The sequence below is a fragment of the Equus przewalskii genome, chromosome 17 (genome assembly GCF_037783145.1).
Source record: "Equus przewalskii isolate Varuska chromosome 17, EquPr2, whole genome shotgun sequence".
In the NCBI taxonomy this organism is placed as follows: Eukaryota; Metazoa; Chordata; class Mammalia; order Perissodactyla; family Equidae; genus Equus; species Equus przewalskii.
In genome coordinates this window covers 75170804-75187341 of record NC_091847.1, presented here as the reverse complement: position 1 = coordinate 75187341, position 16538 = coordinate 75170804, and the positions used below count along the sequence as shown (strand labels likewise).

General features: G+C 38.5%; 1 protein-coding gene across 10 annotated transcripts in view; it reads left to right on the top strand.

The window, feature by feature from the left end:
- Nucleotides 1-1180: 1180 nt before the first annotated feature.
- Nucleotides 1181-16538, top strand: part of ORC2 (origin recognition complex subunit 2) — a 52662-nt gene continuing 37304 nt past the window's right edge. Inside the window, exons 1-6 of one of the 10 annotated variants that reach the window (XM_070580609.1) lie at nucleotides 1373-1653; nucleotides 4463-4511; nucleotides 5961-6064; nucleotides 6545-6688; nucleotides 8321-9007; nucleotides 14072-14161. In XM_070580609.1, the coding sequence (XP_070436710.1) occupies nucleotides 14149-14161 (13 nt within the window). In that variant the 5' untranslated portion in view covers nucleotides 1373-1653; nucleotides 4463-4511; nucleotides 5961-6064; ... (1 more) ...; nucleotides 8321-9007; nucleotides 14072-14148. Of the gene's footprint in view, nucleotides 1654-4456; nucleotides 4512-5960; nucleotides 6065-6544; nucleotides 6689-8320; nucleotides 9008-14071; nucleotides 14162-16538 lie in introns of all 10 variants that reach the window. The other 9 variants (XM_070580608.1, XM_070580604.1, XM_070580603.1 and 6 more) reach the window with 9 other exon arrangements.

Genomic DNA, 16538 nt, shown 5'->3' with positions numbered 1-16538 from the left:
TTGTTTTGAATTGTTGACACAAATAACCCATAATAAATCTATAAATCAAAATTGGGGTGAATTTATTATGAGCCAGTTTGAGGACTTTAGCCCAGGAGGACTTTCCCACCGAGGAAAGCAGCTCTCTGCAGAGGTGGGGTGCACAGAGTGGTTATATACCTCTTGGAACAAAGAGCATACATCACATACGACACAAACGGCTCTTTTACTGCTGTCGTGAGATGCTTTGCCAACACAGCAGGTCAATGGTCACAAGGTGAGCACAGCAAGTCAGTGGTCAACAGGTCATGAGGGTGAGTTAAAGCAGGTCAGTAATTAATCCTTAGTTTCTGGGAAGAGATGCTTATTCTTTTTGTTTTGTTTTTGTTTTTTTCCTTTTACTCCCCAAAGCCCCATGGTACATAGTTGTGTATTTTCAGTTGTGGGTCCTTCCAGTTGTGGTATGTGGGTCACCGCCTCAACGTGGCCTGATGAGCGGTGCCATGTCTGCGCCCAGGATTCAAACTGGCAAAACACTGGGCCACCAAAGCAGAGCACGCAAACTTAACCACTCAGCCACGGGGCTGGCCCCAGAGATGCTTACTCTTAAAGAAATGCTGATATGGGGGAGGCAACACCCCCATCTTTAAGAGCATCATTCTTGTCTTTGGGACATAGTAAATGTTTAAAGCAGATGGACCATGCATGTTCAACAGGCCACATGAGGCCGAATTAGTTTTAAACCAAATGGCTTCCTCACATACTCCAATATAGCCTATGGCTTTTCATGTATTCATCAGAATGAATGAATCCAAATGAAACAGTATTCTGTTAGCGGGTAACACTAGATCCAGGCAGGTTCATTCACTTTCTTCCACATTCTCTCTCCCTACCTCTGTTAATTCTACTTTCCCAGTCTCTTCATCCTATTAGCAGCCTGATGCCATCTCCATATTCACTGGTCGGCTCTAATTCTCTTCTTTACAGAAGACTTCTCCCCTCCTCCCTTCCCCAAGCCCTTGAGATGCACAGGATCCTACCTTTCGCCCCAAATGAGGTAAAGTTTTTAAAAGACCAAGAATTCATTCCCATTAGCTTTTTCCTCAACAGAAGGTATCTAGACAAACCAATGCACACTTTTTAAGATTGCCTCAACAGAGAGAGACCGCTCAGATCGCTACACCTCTGCATATTTCCTCAGGTCTAATCAACACTTCCTTCTCCCGTCACCGGAAACGGAAAGAGGAAAGGAAAGGGCCGGAACCCAGCCCTTACGGATTCATTTACCTCGAGTTTTTTGGGGGGCGGGGCCGCCAGGCCGGCGCTGATAGGCCGGCAGGGCCGTCGCTCTCAGGCGACTCCGCTTCCCATTGGTGTCCCGGGGCTCCGCCCACTGGGCAGGGCGGGAGATTCGGTGTGCAGCAGGCAGGCCTCCCATCCCCCGCCGCCTCGGGGCTGCCCTGCTCGACCTTGTGACCCTGCGACCCTGCGACCCTGCTCCTGCGCCACTGTCTAGAATTTGGCTTTCCCGCCGGGGCCGAAGCCGCCTTCCCTGCGGCGGCCATTCAGCGAGGCGGCCGGGGGCCCCCGGACGGACACCTGGCGTGCGTGGCGGGATCACCGGGCCGCCCGCCTCCCTCTCCTGCTCCGCTCGGGCGTGCGAGGTGAGTCCAGGTGCACCCGGCCCGGCCTGCCCCGCGGCCTGCGGGCAGGGGCGCTGTGCCCACCTCGCGGCCCTCCCCCTGCTGACCCCGGCTCCGGAGCGCAGCCCACCGGTCAGCGGCGCGAGGCCCAGGCCGAAGCCCGTGACCACTTGTGGGGATGAGGGGCTCCCTCTGCAGGACCGTCCTTCCGTCTGTCCAGCAGTGATAGACTTTCTGTACTCGGGACGCCTGTTGCCAACATACCTGGTTCCCGGCGTTAGAGCCTTGTGCTTGGAAAGAGAGAACCGTCAAAGTCCGTAAGGACAGCGTCCCGGGAGAGGAGCAGGTCCCGTGGTCTCGTCCCAGAACCACCCCGAGCGAGGACCCGGCAATGTTGTCGTCCCAGCCTGGAGGCGCCAAAGGAATCCTGCCATCTGAGCGGTCACCCTGGGCCAGTTGCTTGATCGTAAAATGTTGACAAACCAGGCTCTTTTGGTAGAGCTTCTTAAATTAAAAGGATGTTGATGCGTTCCTTTTTGTTTTACAACTGAAATCCTAATAGAACAGTTACGTCTTCCTTAGTTAAATTGCCATCTGAAAAAAACCCAGCAGGGCCCTACACCTTTGTGTATTATAGGCACTGCATGTTAAATGGCCGTCATTCATTCATCGTTTATTGCGCGCTTCTGTGAGACGTTAGATGAGATATAGAGATGGGTAAGAGATCTGCATGGTTAAGTTGAAGTTTAAAGTAAAAATACCCGTAATAGGGAACATTTCATTAGCATTTTCACGTGCCAAGCACATGATCTCATGTAGTCGTCACAGCTTTGTCCAAAGTCACACAGTTATACGTGTGGAGTTAAGATCAGAACCCCCATTTATCTGGTATTAAAATTGGTGCTTGACCACTAATCTGGGCCACCTTCTTTTTTAAAGGATTGTATTTTTAAAAATTGCAGCAAATCCTTTATTTGCTTTCAAAGGAGAGTGTGATGCTCTTCAGACCCATTTGGTGCTGCTGTATTGCCTTGTTCGCTTCTTAAAGGGAGTCCACTTAAAAGTAAGCGCCCAAGACAGTGCCTTAAGGAGTAAATGGTCACTAACTGTTTGCATTTTGTTCTGTGTTTGTTGGGTAGGTTTTTTAAAGAAATTGTTAGAGAAGAAGGAAGGAAAGGTTCCTTTCAAGGTCTTTGCAGAAAAGACTTCAGTTTGGTGGTTCTGTACTATATGATAAGATGTCTGAAAATCTAGAAAAGGAAATTGTGTATAAATGCACTTGGCTACAAACAAGAGTGAGTAACACTGTCTCCCTCCAGGCAAGTCTTCTGTAAAATACCATAGGGAAATTGCCCAGGACAATATTGAGGTGTGAAAAGTATTTGTTTTTAAACTTTCTTTGAAAATATTTTTTCCCCCGAAGGATCTACTAGACTTGTGCTAGTGAGAATTATGTAACTGACCTTTATTCCTTTTTCACTTTGATTGCCAGGAGGCTCAGAGCCCAAATTCTTTGTATGATTTCATTTTCTTCTTTTTTTAAAATATTTTCCCTGATCCAGACTCCCTATCAGTATTTATAGTTTATCATTTGTTTTATTGCATTTGCTTATTGTCACTGCTTCAGATTCTTTGTGGAACACAGCAGTATATAATTTAAAATAATGTAGATTATGCTGAATCTGGCCATGCTCTCAAAAGTATGCTTGATAGAACTAGTGATGTTGAACTTAGTGAAGTGGAAACCTAGAGGAACTGTGGAAGTCTTGGATATTTGAACTGCCGTGTGGGAAACTGAGTAAACATATTATGAGTAGTTTCCAGAGGTAAAACAAACATTTAGGAAAACAGATTTATATGTAATGGCAGGAGAAGTGTGTGGTGTAATAGAATGATCAGGGACATCAGAATCAGGCAAACGTGGATTTCAGCCCTACCACATTTTCTACCTGTGTAAATTTAGGTCAGTAATTTAATATTAACCTCTGTTTACTCATCTGTAAATTGAGGGAATTATATGTATTTTAACTACCTCAAAGAACCTGAGGATTTAGGGGCCGGCCCTGTAGCCGAGTGGTTAAGTTCACGCGCTCCACTTCGGCGGCCCAGGGTTTCACTGGTTCAGATCCCGGGCACGGACATGGCACCTCTCATCAGTCCATGCTGAAGCAGCGTCCCACATGCCACAACTAGAAGGACCCGCAACTAAAAATACACAACTATGTATCTGGGGGCTTTGGGGAGAAAAAGGAAAAGTAAAATCTTAAAAAAAAAAAACAAAAACCTGAGGATTTAATGATCTGGTATACATAAAAATGCCTAATACAATGCCTGGCAAACAGCCCCTCAAAAAACTATTTTATACACATACAAAGAAATTGTCAGTTTTTTTATTTTATACAAATGTCTTGTAGATGCATTAAACTTCTTCTCTGATACACTCAAATTTCTTATAATAAGAATCAGTTCGTCACTAGAAAGATGGCCCAAAAGGGTCCATTCTCCTGGCAACGGTCAGATAAATTATAGATGAAGCATTATCCTTAGAACAAAGCATAAACCTAATAGCGTTGTTGTGAGAATTAAAGGAGAATACATACAGAATAGTCTAAATGTCTAGCACAAAGTAAGTGCTCACATTTTGGCCTCCTCCCTCCGCCTACCTGCCCCCCCATTCCAGATCTTCTCAGTTTGTAGGGCTTTGCTGCGCCATCATGATAACTCTGACTTTGTAAGAACTGCATTTATCCATTTATCTTGTTTGCTTAAACTCATGAACTTCTTTGGTGCTTTCGTTTTCCTATTAGCTGACCCTGACTGAGTTCTTTTTCCAATTGCAGGTGACTGTACCTGAATTTTCCAGCTGCAGAATATGTAGTACCTTTAAAGGTAAATGAACACTGAGACGAGTCATTTCAGTGTGCTAGTTACAAGAGAAAACTTGGCAACGTTTAGTAAGTTATCTGCATGCAAATAACTGACTCATGAGGGACACAGTCAGTAGTTCCTCTTGTCAGGAGAAAGTCAAAAATAGGGTTTATAAGAGAGAGAGAGGAGAAAAAACTTCATTTTTCAGGTAAACTGAGTAGCTGGCAGCTAGTTGGAATCATCATTAATTAGTTTCAGGCAGTTAGTATTATAAGTTTGAAACTAAATTTTGTCAGAGTACCCAGAGTTGATCAAGTTTTGCTTGCCTAACTCTGAAGTTTGTTCAGTGAAGAACTGTCTGTAAGATATGGGAAAGATTCATGCTTACTGTTTAGTTACCAAGAAACCCAGAAAGCCATATTCCTAATTGTAAAGTTGTTTGGTGAGCGGGCAGTAATAGTAAAGGGAGGTGCTTGAGGATCTTTGATTCAGACGTGGTCCATCAGTGAAGTATGTAGACGTCCCCCAGTGGACTGTGTGTTTCCAGTGGGCAGATACTAAAATCCACCGAGCCGTTATTCTGTGTTTGGCTGCCCCTTTTCTAGACTCTCCTGTATTAACCACCGCTTCCTGGTATGGCTGTTATTCTATAGATTGGTTAGAGCCTCTTTACAGACAGAATTGTTTTCCTGTTATTATGTTTTAGTTGGCTTGATTGGGTTTGGCTTTTTCCAACTCTCAGACACCTCTTCCATTTTTCAGATAAATAATTGTTACCTATTATCAAAAACATAACATTAATACAATACAGAGTCCCCCCTTATCCACAGGGGATACATTCCAAGACCCCCAGTGGATGTCTGAAACCGAAGATAGTACCCAAACCTGTATGTGCTGTTTTTTCCATACATACATACCCATGATGAAGTTTAATTTATAAATTAGGCATAGTAACGGATTAACAATAATAACTTCTCTTGGCATATCCAAATAGCCAGCAAAACTACTGTTACACCTTGGGGCTGTTGTTAAGTGAAATAAAGGTTACTTGAACACAAGCACTGCTGTACCATGACAGTCGATCTGATAACCAAGAGGGCTGCTAAGTGACTAACGAGCAATATGCTGGACAGAGGAATGATTCACGTCCTGGGCAGAATGAGTGGGGGGGGCGTGAGATTTCATGACACTGTTCAGAATGGTGTGCAGTTTAAAACTTATGAGTTGTTTATTTCTGGAATTTTCCATTTAATAATATTTTGGGGCCACAGTTGACCTCAGGTGACTGAAACCGTAGAAAGCAAAATGGTGGATAAGGAGGGACTACTGTAATGCATAATATATATTTCATACTTAAAAGACTTTTAAAATTGTTATACAAATACGTGTATTCATTACTGAATGTTTAATTTATTTGGCTGTTGATGTGAAATTTTCATCACTTTTGAGTGCTGTATTGCTTTTCTTTAGGTTGGCAGTGATGAGTAAACCTGAGTTAAAGGAAGACAAGATGCTGGAGGTTCAGTTTGTGGGAGACGATGATGTTCTTAACCACATTCTCGACAGAGAAGGAGGTACTGCGTGACTGTACGATTTGAGAGATGCTTATGTAGCGATTATGAATTATGTCACTTTTTACAGTATTTTAATCTTCTATTTTGAAAATATAGCACACAGTATTTCATCTGGTAAGATTGTAAATAAAAATTTAATTTTTAGTTCACTCCATTCAAACTTTATTGAAAATAATAAAGCTTCATCTGATATGAAATACTCAGTCATAGTGGTAAGTGATAAGTACCCACTTTAATTAAAATATGTAGTTATTTTGACCCCCAAAAATATAATAGTTTCAGGGTTGTTTTTTTTTTTTTAACTAAATTATATAAACTGTGGAAGAGTGGTCTTTACTTTAATCAAAGAGAAAACGCTAAATTTTTTTCCAGCTTTTAAGTAATGACAGTATAAGTAATACAGTTTGTTTACTTATTTAAATGTAATGTTTAGAGAGAATTTATGCCTGTCATGTTCTAATTCTTTGGATGTTCTTATAGGAGCTAAATTAAAAAAGGAGCGAGCTCAGCTTTTGGTCAATGCAAAAAAAATAATAAAGAAGCCAGAATATGATTTGGAGGAAGATGACCAGGAAGTCTTAAAAGATCAGAACTATGTGGAAGTTTTAGGACAAGACATTCAAGGTATCTGGCGGGGGGATAGAGGAGGAATGTACACGCATATTTTTGCTAGTAGCCAAAATTGCTTTGCAGGATGCATAAAATAGTCTGGTAGGTTAAGCAGTGGTGTGCTATATTATTTTTTTTCCAGTTTTTTTATTATAAAATTAACATAAAATTTACCGTCTTTACCGTTTTTAAATGTACAGTTTAATTGTATTAAATACATTCATAATATTGTGCTGCCGTCACCACCATCCTTCTCCAGAACTCTTTTCGTGTGCTGTGCTGTATTATTTCTCACCAGAGAAGCATTGCTTCAGCTTCTTCTCTATAGTTGGAAGGGTTGGAAGCACGAAGTTTCTACTGAGTTTTTTTTCTGTAGTTTTTTTTTATAAATGGCCAGTCCTGTATTTAATTATTTTTAGAAAGATGAATTCTACAGACCAACCACTCTAAAGTTATTTTTTAAGATATTTGTATTTTTAACTAATTTGAAATAATTTCATAAAGCAAGTCACTTCATTATTACCTTGCTCTACTTTACAGAGATAGTTAGAAGGAACGTTCCGAGAAGTAATGTTGTTCCAACCTAGGCATGCTAGTATTATGTTTTTTTAAACTTAAGCCAGCTTCTCCTGCCAGATAATACATAAAATATTTTAGACTTGAATTATATTATAGGGTGCAAGAGCACAGATATATATTAGAGTAGAAAGAACACAGATCTACTCAAGTTGACTTAAAAAAATAAAGACCAAAGAACGAAATCAGTATTGTTGGGCACTAGGGGCATTGGACTGGAACCACATTTGGCTTTCATGGCTCTCCTAATCTCCCTCATGTCTTCTCTGTGCATCCATTCTGTTCTCTCTATGCTTCCTATCTGCTCGTGTACATGTTTCTTACTCTCTTATGCTTGGCTTATTATTGGCCATCATGACTACTCCTGATGTCTTTCTCACTTCTTGAGTCATAATGTTTCTAGTTTAGTTCCCAGTGTTAAATGACATGATACCAAAAAATGACCATTGTTCCTTAATAGGCTTGTGGGCAGGGTGGATTCTCTTAAAAGAGTCCCCAGCTAGATAGTTGACAATTCTAGGGCATAGTCTGAATAGAACTTTGGATTTTTGACTGCCTGTTATGCTAGACCTAAGTAGAGAGATTGAAAATAATAATCAGGGGCCGGCCTGGTGGCGCAGTGGTTGGGTGTGCGCGTTCCGCTTCCGTGGCCTGGGGTTTGCAGGTTCGGATCCCGGGTGCAGACATGGCACCGCTTGGCAAGACATGCTACGGTAGACATCCCACATGTAAAGTGGAGGAAGATGGGCACAGATGTTAGCTTAGGGCTAGTCTTCCTCAGCAAGAAGAGGAGGATTGGCAGCAGATGTTAGCTCAGGGCTAATCTTCCTCAAACAAAAAAAAAGGAAAGAAAATAATATTCAAAAAAACCAAAAACGTATTCTCTTAAAAATCATTTCTTATTGTAAAAGTAATACATATTTGTGGTAGAAACTCATTGCTTCCACTGTTTTTCACATATTGGCACCCACACAAATGATATTTGGAGGCACACTAGAATAAATGGAGAATACTCCAAATCAGGGACAAATGCTGTAGGGCTTCTAATCCTTATTCCTACCCTGTCTGCAGGCCCTGACTGGCATCCTGAAAGGCCAAGAGGATCAATACTCAGCACACCTGTAACCCGTACCTTTAATTTCTGCACACCAGTTGGAAAACTTCGCCTTAGAGCAGTGTTTCTCAACTTTTTTTTCATGATTATATCCTAAGGAGCCTTTCTAGGCACTTTCTCCTAATCACCTCCACCCATGAAATTTTAATACTACATATGTACTATTTATCTGTTTATTTACTATGACGCTTTGGAGGGTCTAAGATGTTTTTCGTGCTCTCTCTCCTCCCACAAAGAGCCAGTTTTCATTCCATGAGGAGCAATATTGTTCCTGTTGAGAATGCGTGCTTTAGAGAACGTGGAACTGTTAACAGTTTGGTGTTTATCTTTTGTCTGTCTGTACATGCATGCAGACACATAAGCTTGTGTCTACACTCTGAGTCCAGGAAAGGAACTGCTCATTTGACTGTGGGCATGTACAACAGAGGAGCCGATAACCAGTCTTGCAGACATGACTTTCGGTTTTGATTTGTTTTTTCTTGTCTGCCAAAATATGTATAGGAGGGGCTAGCCTGCTGGCGTAGTGGTTAAGTTTGCGTGTTGTGCTTCAACAGCCTGGGATTCGTGGGTTTGGATCCTGGGCACGGACCTACACACCTCTTGTCAAGGCATGCTGTGGCAGCGTCCCACATAGAAAATTGAAGGTTGGTACAGATGTTATCTCAGTGCCAATCTTCCTCACCAAAAAACAAAAACAAAACACCAGAAAAAATGCAAAATGTGTATAGCAGTGGAGAGTGGTGTTCCAGATAAGATGGAGGAAGGAGAGCTTTTTAATGTTTTTTTCAGGGAAGAAATGTTGACATCTATCACAGACTTCTTTAACCTTGAGATACTGAACAATAAGCTTCTGCCTAATCTTTTATTAGAAACAGAAGAGAAATAAGCTTTATTTTTAAAACACAGAGGGATATTTGACAAAGAATCTTTAGGAATAGTTAAAAAAGAAAGCTTTTCAACAAGAACCTTTAAATACTTTATTAATTAATCCATTTACTTACTATTGAAGTGTAAGTTGCTTCTTATTCGCAGCACACATCTTGACATACCTGGCGTAGTTCTCATAGTCTATTAATGCATCCAGTCTGGAGAAAAATCATTGCATAGCAGTACTAGGTGATCTCAGGCATGAAATAGAAGATTTCCCAAAGGTCTCCCAAAATAATTAGATAGGTGTCCTCAAGAGGAATTTGTCTTGTTGATGCTTCTCTTGAACATTTGGTTTGTTTTTTAATCTTATGAACAGTGTGATTCTATAATTGATTCTTTAAAAGTTGGCTGCTAGAAAATTCTGAGACAAATATGTGGTCCATTTGTAGTATTTTTATTTTTTTTTTGGTGAGGAAGATTCACCCTGAGCTAACATCTCTTGCCGATCTTCCTCGTTTTTTTTTGCTTGAAGAAGCTTAGCTCTGAGCTAACATCTGTGCCAGTCTTCCTCTATTTTGTGTGTGGGATGCCTCCATAGCATGGCTTGACGAGTTGTGTGTAGGTCTGTGCACGGGATCCGAACCTGCAAACCCAGGCCACTGAAGCAGAGTGCACAGAACTTTAACCACTTGGCCACAGGGCCAGCCCCATATGAAACTTTTTAGTAGTTTTCAAATTACTCAAAATTCTCAATACCAAAAAATTGTGAATATATAATTCACAAAAGAAGTTAAAGTAGTTAATAAATATAAGAAAAAATGTTTAATGCTGATGAGGGATCTTAATATTAGTTGATATAAACTTCCTAGAAAGCAGTTTGGCAATATGTGTGTCTTATAAAATTCATATACTCTCACCAGTATTTCCACTTTTAGGACTCTCTTATGAAGAAATCAGAGATCTAAACAAAGATTTATATCCAAGGGTAATCACTACAGCACTAGTTAGAATCATAAAAAGTTAGAGACAATTCAAAAGTCTAATAGAGGAAACTGTATATTATTTATAGATTAGAATGCAATATTACTTGGTTATTAAAGTTCTTTTTCTCCAGAGAATAATCTTTAAGAATTTAACAATATGTAAAATTTAAAAAGAAATAACGCTATGACTTCACACCCATTAGGATGGATACTGTCAAAAAACTAGAAAACAACAGGTGTTGGTGAAGATGTGGAGAAATTGGAACCCTTCTATACTGTTGTTGGAAATGTAAATTGGTGTAGCTGCTATGGAAAATAGTATGGAGATTTCCTCAAAAAATTTAAAATAGAGTTACCTATGATCCAGCAATTCCACTCTGGGAACATATACAAAAGAATTCAAATCGAGGTCTCAGAAAGATATTTGTACACCCATGTTCATAGCAGCATTATTCACAGTAGCCAAAAGGTCGCAGCAGCCCAAATGTCCCTTGCCAGATGAATGGATGGTTGAAATGTGGTGTATACATACATGCAGTGCAGTATTATTCAGCCTCAAAAAGGAAGGAAATTCTGACACGTTACAGCATGGATGAACCTTGAGGACAGCTAAGTGAAATAAGGCAGACACAAAAAGACTAATAGTGTACAATTTCACTTACGTGAGTTACATGGAGGAGTCAAATTCCCAGAGAAAGAAAGTAGAAGGGAGGTTGCCAGGGGCTGTGGGGAGGAGGACTGGGGAGTTGTTTAATTAAATCCAGGATTTCAGTTTTGTAAGATGAAAAGAGTTCTAGAGATTGGTTGCAAAATAATGTGAGTGTTCTTAATACTGAACTATACACTTAAAAATGGTTAAGATGGTAAATTTTATGTATGTTTTATCACAATTTTAAAACATAATTTATTTAGCCATAATTAAAAACTTGACATGGTCCTTAAGTTCAAAAATGGAACTATGAATAAGGCTAAATTAAAAATACTGCAGGGCTTGGCCCCGTGACCAAGTGGTTAAAGTTCTGTGTGTTCTGCTTTGGCAGCCTGGATTTGAACACTTGATACAATCTGAGTGTGCTTTTTTGTTTTTTCCAATTTTTTTCTTAAATCGTTTATGGTTTGTCATCTACCTAATTTGAAACCAATTGTTTTAGTTAATAAGTTTTGTCAAGTCTTTCTAAAGCATTTAATTCAGTTTATATAGAAACTACTTAATATTTTTAAATTCCTATTTTGTCTGTATGCCAAACATTTAATTAAGTTATATAATTGCAGTAATAAGCTCTCCATAACAGACCCATGCATATGTAGAAACTAAATATATAACAGAGGTCGCATTGCACTTCACTAGGCTAAGGATGCACTGGTCAGTGAATGGTGTTGGGACAGTTGAGTATCCTCAGGGAAAAAGGAAATTGGATCCCTACCTCCCATCATAAACAACTTGATTACCTTAATTAAAGATTTACGTGTGAAAAGCAAATTATAAATGCTTTTACAAGAAAATGTAACAGAATATAGTTTTAATCTTGATTATGGAAGAATTTCTTCAAAAATGTATAATAGAAAGAAAAGATTAACAAATTCACCTAATTAAAATTTAGTGCTTCTCAAGAAGACAAACCACAGACTGGGAGAAAATATTTGCAAGAGACATATCTGTTAAAGAACTGTTATTCAGAATATGCAAAGAGCTCTTAAAACTCAGCAATAAGAAAATGAACAACCTGATTAAAAAATGGGCAAAGGACCTGGACATCTCACCAAAGAAGATACAGAGATGGCAAAAAAGCATATGAAAATATACTGAACATTATATGTTATTAGGGAATCACAAATTAAAACAACAGTGAGATACCACTACACACCTAGAGTGGCCTAAATTCAAAACACTGATAACATCAAATGCTGACACAGCTGTGGAGCAGTAGCGACTATCGTTTACTGCTGGTGGGAGTGCAAAGTGGGATAGCTCTTTGGAAGGCAGACTGGCAGTTTCTTACAAACTGAACATATTCTCACCCTGTGACCTAGCAGTTGTGCTCTTTGTGTTTGCTCAAATGAGTTGAAAACTTAATGTCCACCCAAAAACCTGCACATAGATGTTTATAGCAGCTTTGTTCATAATTGCCAAGGCTTGGAAACAACCAAGGATAAATAAACTGTGATACATCCAGACAACAGATTATTATTCAGTGCTAAAAAATAGTAAGCTATCAAGCCATGAAAAGACATGGAGAAGCCTTAAGTGCATGTTACTAACTGAAAGAAGCCAATCTGAAAAGGCTACATACTGTATGATTCTAACTATATGACATTCTGGAAAAGGCAAAACTATGGAGACAGTAAAAAGATCAGTGGTTGCCAAGGGTCAGGAGAAGAGAGGGGTGAATAGGTGGAGCACAGGATTTTTAGGGCCGTGAAACTATTCTGTATGATACTATAGTGGTAGATACATGTTATCATACTTTTGTCAAAACTTATAGAATGTACAACACCCAGAGTGAACCCTAACAGAAGCTCTGGACTTTGAGTGATAATGTTGGGTCAGTGTAGGTTCCTCAGTTGTAACAAATGTCCCACCCTGATGTGGGATGTTGATAGTGGGGGAGGTTGTGCATATGTGAGAGCAGGAGGTATATGGGAAATCTCCCTACCTTCCACTCAAGTTGGCTGTGAACCTAAAACTGCTCTAAAATATTAAGTCTATTAAAAAAATTGAGTACTTCTCTTCATAGGATAAAAAAGATATTTCTTCTTCTGGAAATAAGAAACATGTGAAAAGATGTCCAACATCATTAGTGATTAGGGAAAGGCAAATTAAAACACGTCACCCCGTGAGATTCATTTTATACCCACTAGATTGGCAAAGGTTAAGGAGTCTGGGTAATACTAAGTGTTTGTGCATATAGATCAACCAGAACTCTGAAACAGTAAGGAGAGCGAGCACCAGCTTTGGAAAAGTTGGGCACTGTTTTGTAATAACAGTAATAAACCCATTACATGTTAATGTAAATTACACATATTTAAATGAAAAACAACTATTTGAAAAGATACTAGTGAAGAGGCATTGTTTTACATCTTTGAAATCTCTTTTATGTTTGGCTTAATAGACGACAGCTGGATTTTCATGTCTGCTTTACACGTTCCATTAAGCAACAGAGTGGTAACGTCATCACACGTCGTGCAGTCTCTGGAATACCTCACTATACACTGATGATTGAGAGTCAGAGGGTCAAATAATGTCTTAGTGTTATTAGGAAATAATTTTGGCCTCAGGGACCTCAGAAACTCCCCAGGCCAAACTTTGAGAATTGCTGTGCTGGAGAGTAGGGGACTAGCCGTGAGGGTCCAGTATATTGTACACAGCAGTTGTTATTCAAAAGGAAGGCTGAAGAATGAAATTAAGTCAAGGTCTTAATTGAGAGTAAGAGAGCTTCTACCATGTAACAGCTGTTTAAATCTCAGCCTCAATTCACCATTGTACTTTGCATGTTTGCTTCCAGAAGGAAGCATGACTATAAATTCTCTTCTGTCCTCCCTCCGCAGGGGCAACTCCTGTCATGAGCTGAATGCGTACCCCTCTAGTCTGGAGGGCTTTGTTTAGGGGGCTTTTTTTTTAAATATATTTTTGTGTGTATTTGTGAATAATAATGTTTTCAGTGTTTTAAAATTTATATAAACAGTGACATAGTCTGTTGTATGTTTTAAAATATGTATACGTATGTATTGTTAAACCTGTATGCAAGACTGTGAGGGGTACAAATCTTAAGTTCTTAGTTAAAATTTTATCTTTTTTTTTCTTGCTAACTAACTTTGCCCATTTATCGTAGGTATGTGTTACATTTTCTCTTTCAGGATCCTTGAAAAATGGCTCTGCTACAGATGGTGGGAATAAAGTTTATTCTTTTCAGAATAGAAAACACTCTGAAAAGATGGCTAAACTAGGTATGTTTCTTTGCTGATTTCTGTAATCACTATTCACCTTTTCTAAGAAGGTGTATTTGGCCACATTCCCCACATTTATCATCCCCATGCTGGGGGGTGTCATTTTATATTATTTTATATTATCAAGCATACTTAAAGTCATTAGTTTTTTTTCCTGCTCACATGTCTTCTCATCTAGGTAATAAACTTCTCAGAGTAAGACCCCTATCTTCGTTTTCTTCCCACAGCATCTAGCATAGGTTCTTAACAAATTTTTGTTAAGTAAATGAGTCACTTCTGTCACACAGAGATATTCTGAGTTTATTGAATAAGGATTTTACACTGTATATAGAAAATGTTTGTATTATAGAGAATTATTTGTATAAAATTGTTAAGAATAGGCTATTTTAATGTTTTTCTTACCCAACTTAATAACCATGTAAGCCAATTACATGTGAATTACTGATTTTCAGAGAACCAGACTGTAATAAATTACATATAACATTAAAATTAAACTGTCAATTTTAATTCTTTTAAAAAATTCAGATGGCACTATATTTGGATTCTGTGGTGTGAGGGGTCATCAATTTTGAAAGCTTTGAGGAAAGGAAATAATATATGAAAGCACTTTGAAAATTAAGGAGGTCCATAAGTAGATGATGGTTTGATAATACCAAAAAGTCAAGAGCAAGGGAATAATAGTTAACTACCTGGTAAAATGTAATAGTTGTATAAAAGGGCTTCTAATCTATAATTATAAAACATCTAGATATTTTTAAATGGTATATCTTTATGCAATCATTCTTGCCAGGGACTGTGTAAATGTTCAAGGTCAAGTGGAAATCACTCTTGTTAACTGTTGGCACTGATGAGGGTCATATTAGAATTAATTATAAGACCTTCATTTCTGAATATACTATGATTTAATCATTTGCAAAGTTCAGTTTTTCTGACAGGTGTAATATTAAATTCATCACTAATTTTGAACTTAACATGGTACATACAATAATTTACATTAATTGATGTATTTCTTAGTGTTTATTATCTATATCAGCAAATTAAAAGTTTTTTGATATGTGAAAATGACTAAATTCTGTGTAGGATCTTTGAGAAACCAGAGAAATGTAATATTATATAATGTAATTATTAGAGAAAAGATCAGATAGACACCAAGACCAAAATGAAACCCTAGGACAGTGAAGCAGGACAAAGAACACTGGAGAAGAGGACAACTAATAGTGAAAAGAAAAGGGGAACCCCAGAGGAGTAATCAAGTAGTTCTCCAAGCTGATAATCAACATGTGTCACCACGATGATATGTCCTATATCTGTAAATATTGTCATGTTGTACATTTCTGTCATCTCATCTGAAAGAAATATACAGTCATGAAAGACAGTTTTTTGGATAATTTGAGACTGATCATATTTTCCAAAATCTGTGTTTAGTTAGGACTTGTGTTAGATTATAATGCTCTTTAAAGAGTTTCTTTGACTCATTAAGTATTATTGCTAATTGTGTTTACATATAAATATATTAGGAAAATTAAATTCCTTAATGTTTTTTAAGTAACTTAATGATCTGCCAGAAAGTCATATATTACTCTGAGTATAAATGATGATTAACTATAATTGGGCTAGGGGCCGGCCTGGTGGTGCAGCGGTTAAGTTCACGTGTTCCGCTTCTCGGCAGCCCGGGGTTTGCCGGTTCGGATCTTGGGTGCAGACATGGAACCGCTTGGCAAAAGCCATGCTGTGGTAGGCATCCCACGTATAAAGTAGAGGAAGATGGGCATGGACGTTAGCTCAGGGCCAGTCTTCCCCAGCAAAAAGAGAAAGATTGGCAGTAGTTAGCTCAGGGCTAATCTTCCTCAAAAAACAAAAAGAAAATTGGGCTAACCAAGATATAGGACTAGACATAGACTAAGGGTTAGAGTGGAAGGCTTTGTAAAATACAGAGAACATGTCCAGGATGAGTAAATAAATGCAAACAAAAGAAGAAAGGTGAAGTACCAAGTAGAAAGCACAGCAGGGGAGCCAGCTTGGAGAAATAGATGACACTAGGGAAGTTGAAAATAGATTGGTTAGATAGGATCAGATAATAGCCTGATGAGAAGCTATCATTAGGCAAAGGGGAATTTTATTTTCAAATTTCTAATATGTTGCAGATCAGTTGTATAATATAATAATGTATAATGTATAATATGTATAATAATAATAATAATGTATAATATTATATATATGATAATATAATATAACAATGTATAATATAATACAAATGAATTATTAGAAAAATCAAAATAAAAAAACAAAATATAAACCCCAATTTTTAATTATTAGTCAGTAGCCATACACAATGACTGTCTCTTGTTCTTTTCCTCTTCTTCCTTTTTCTTTGTTT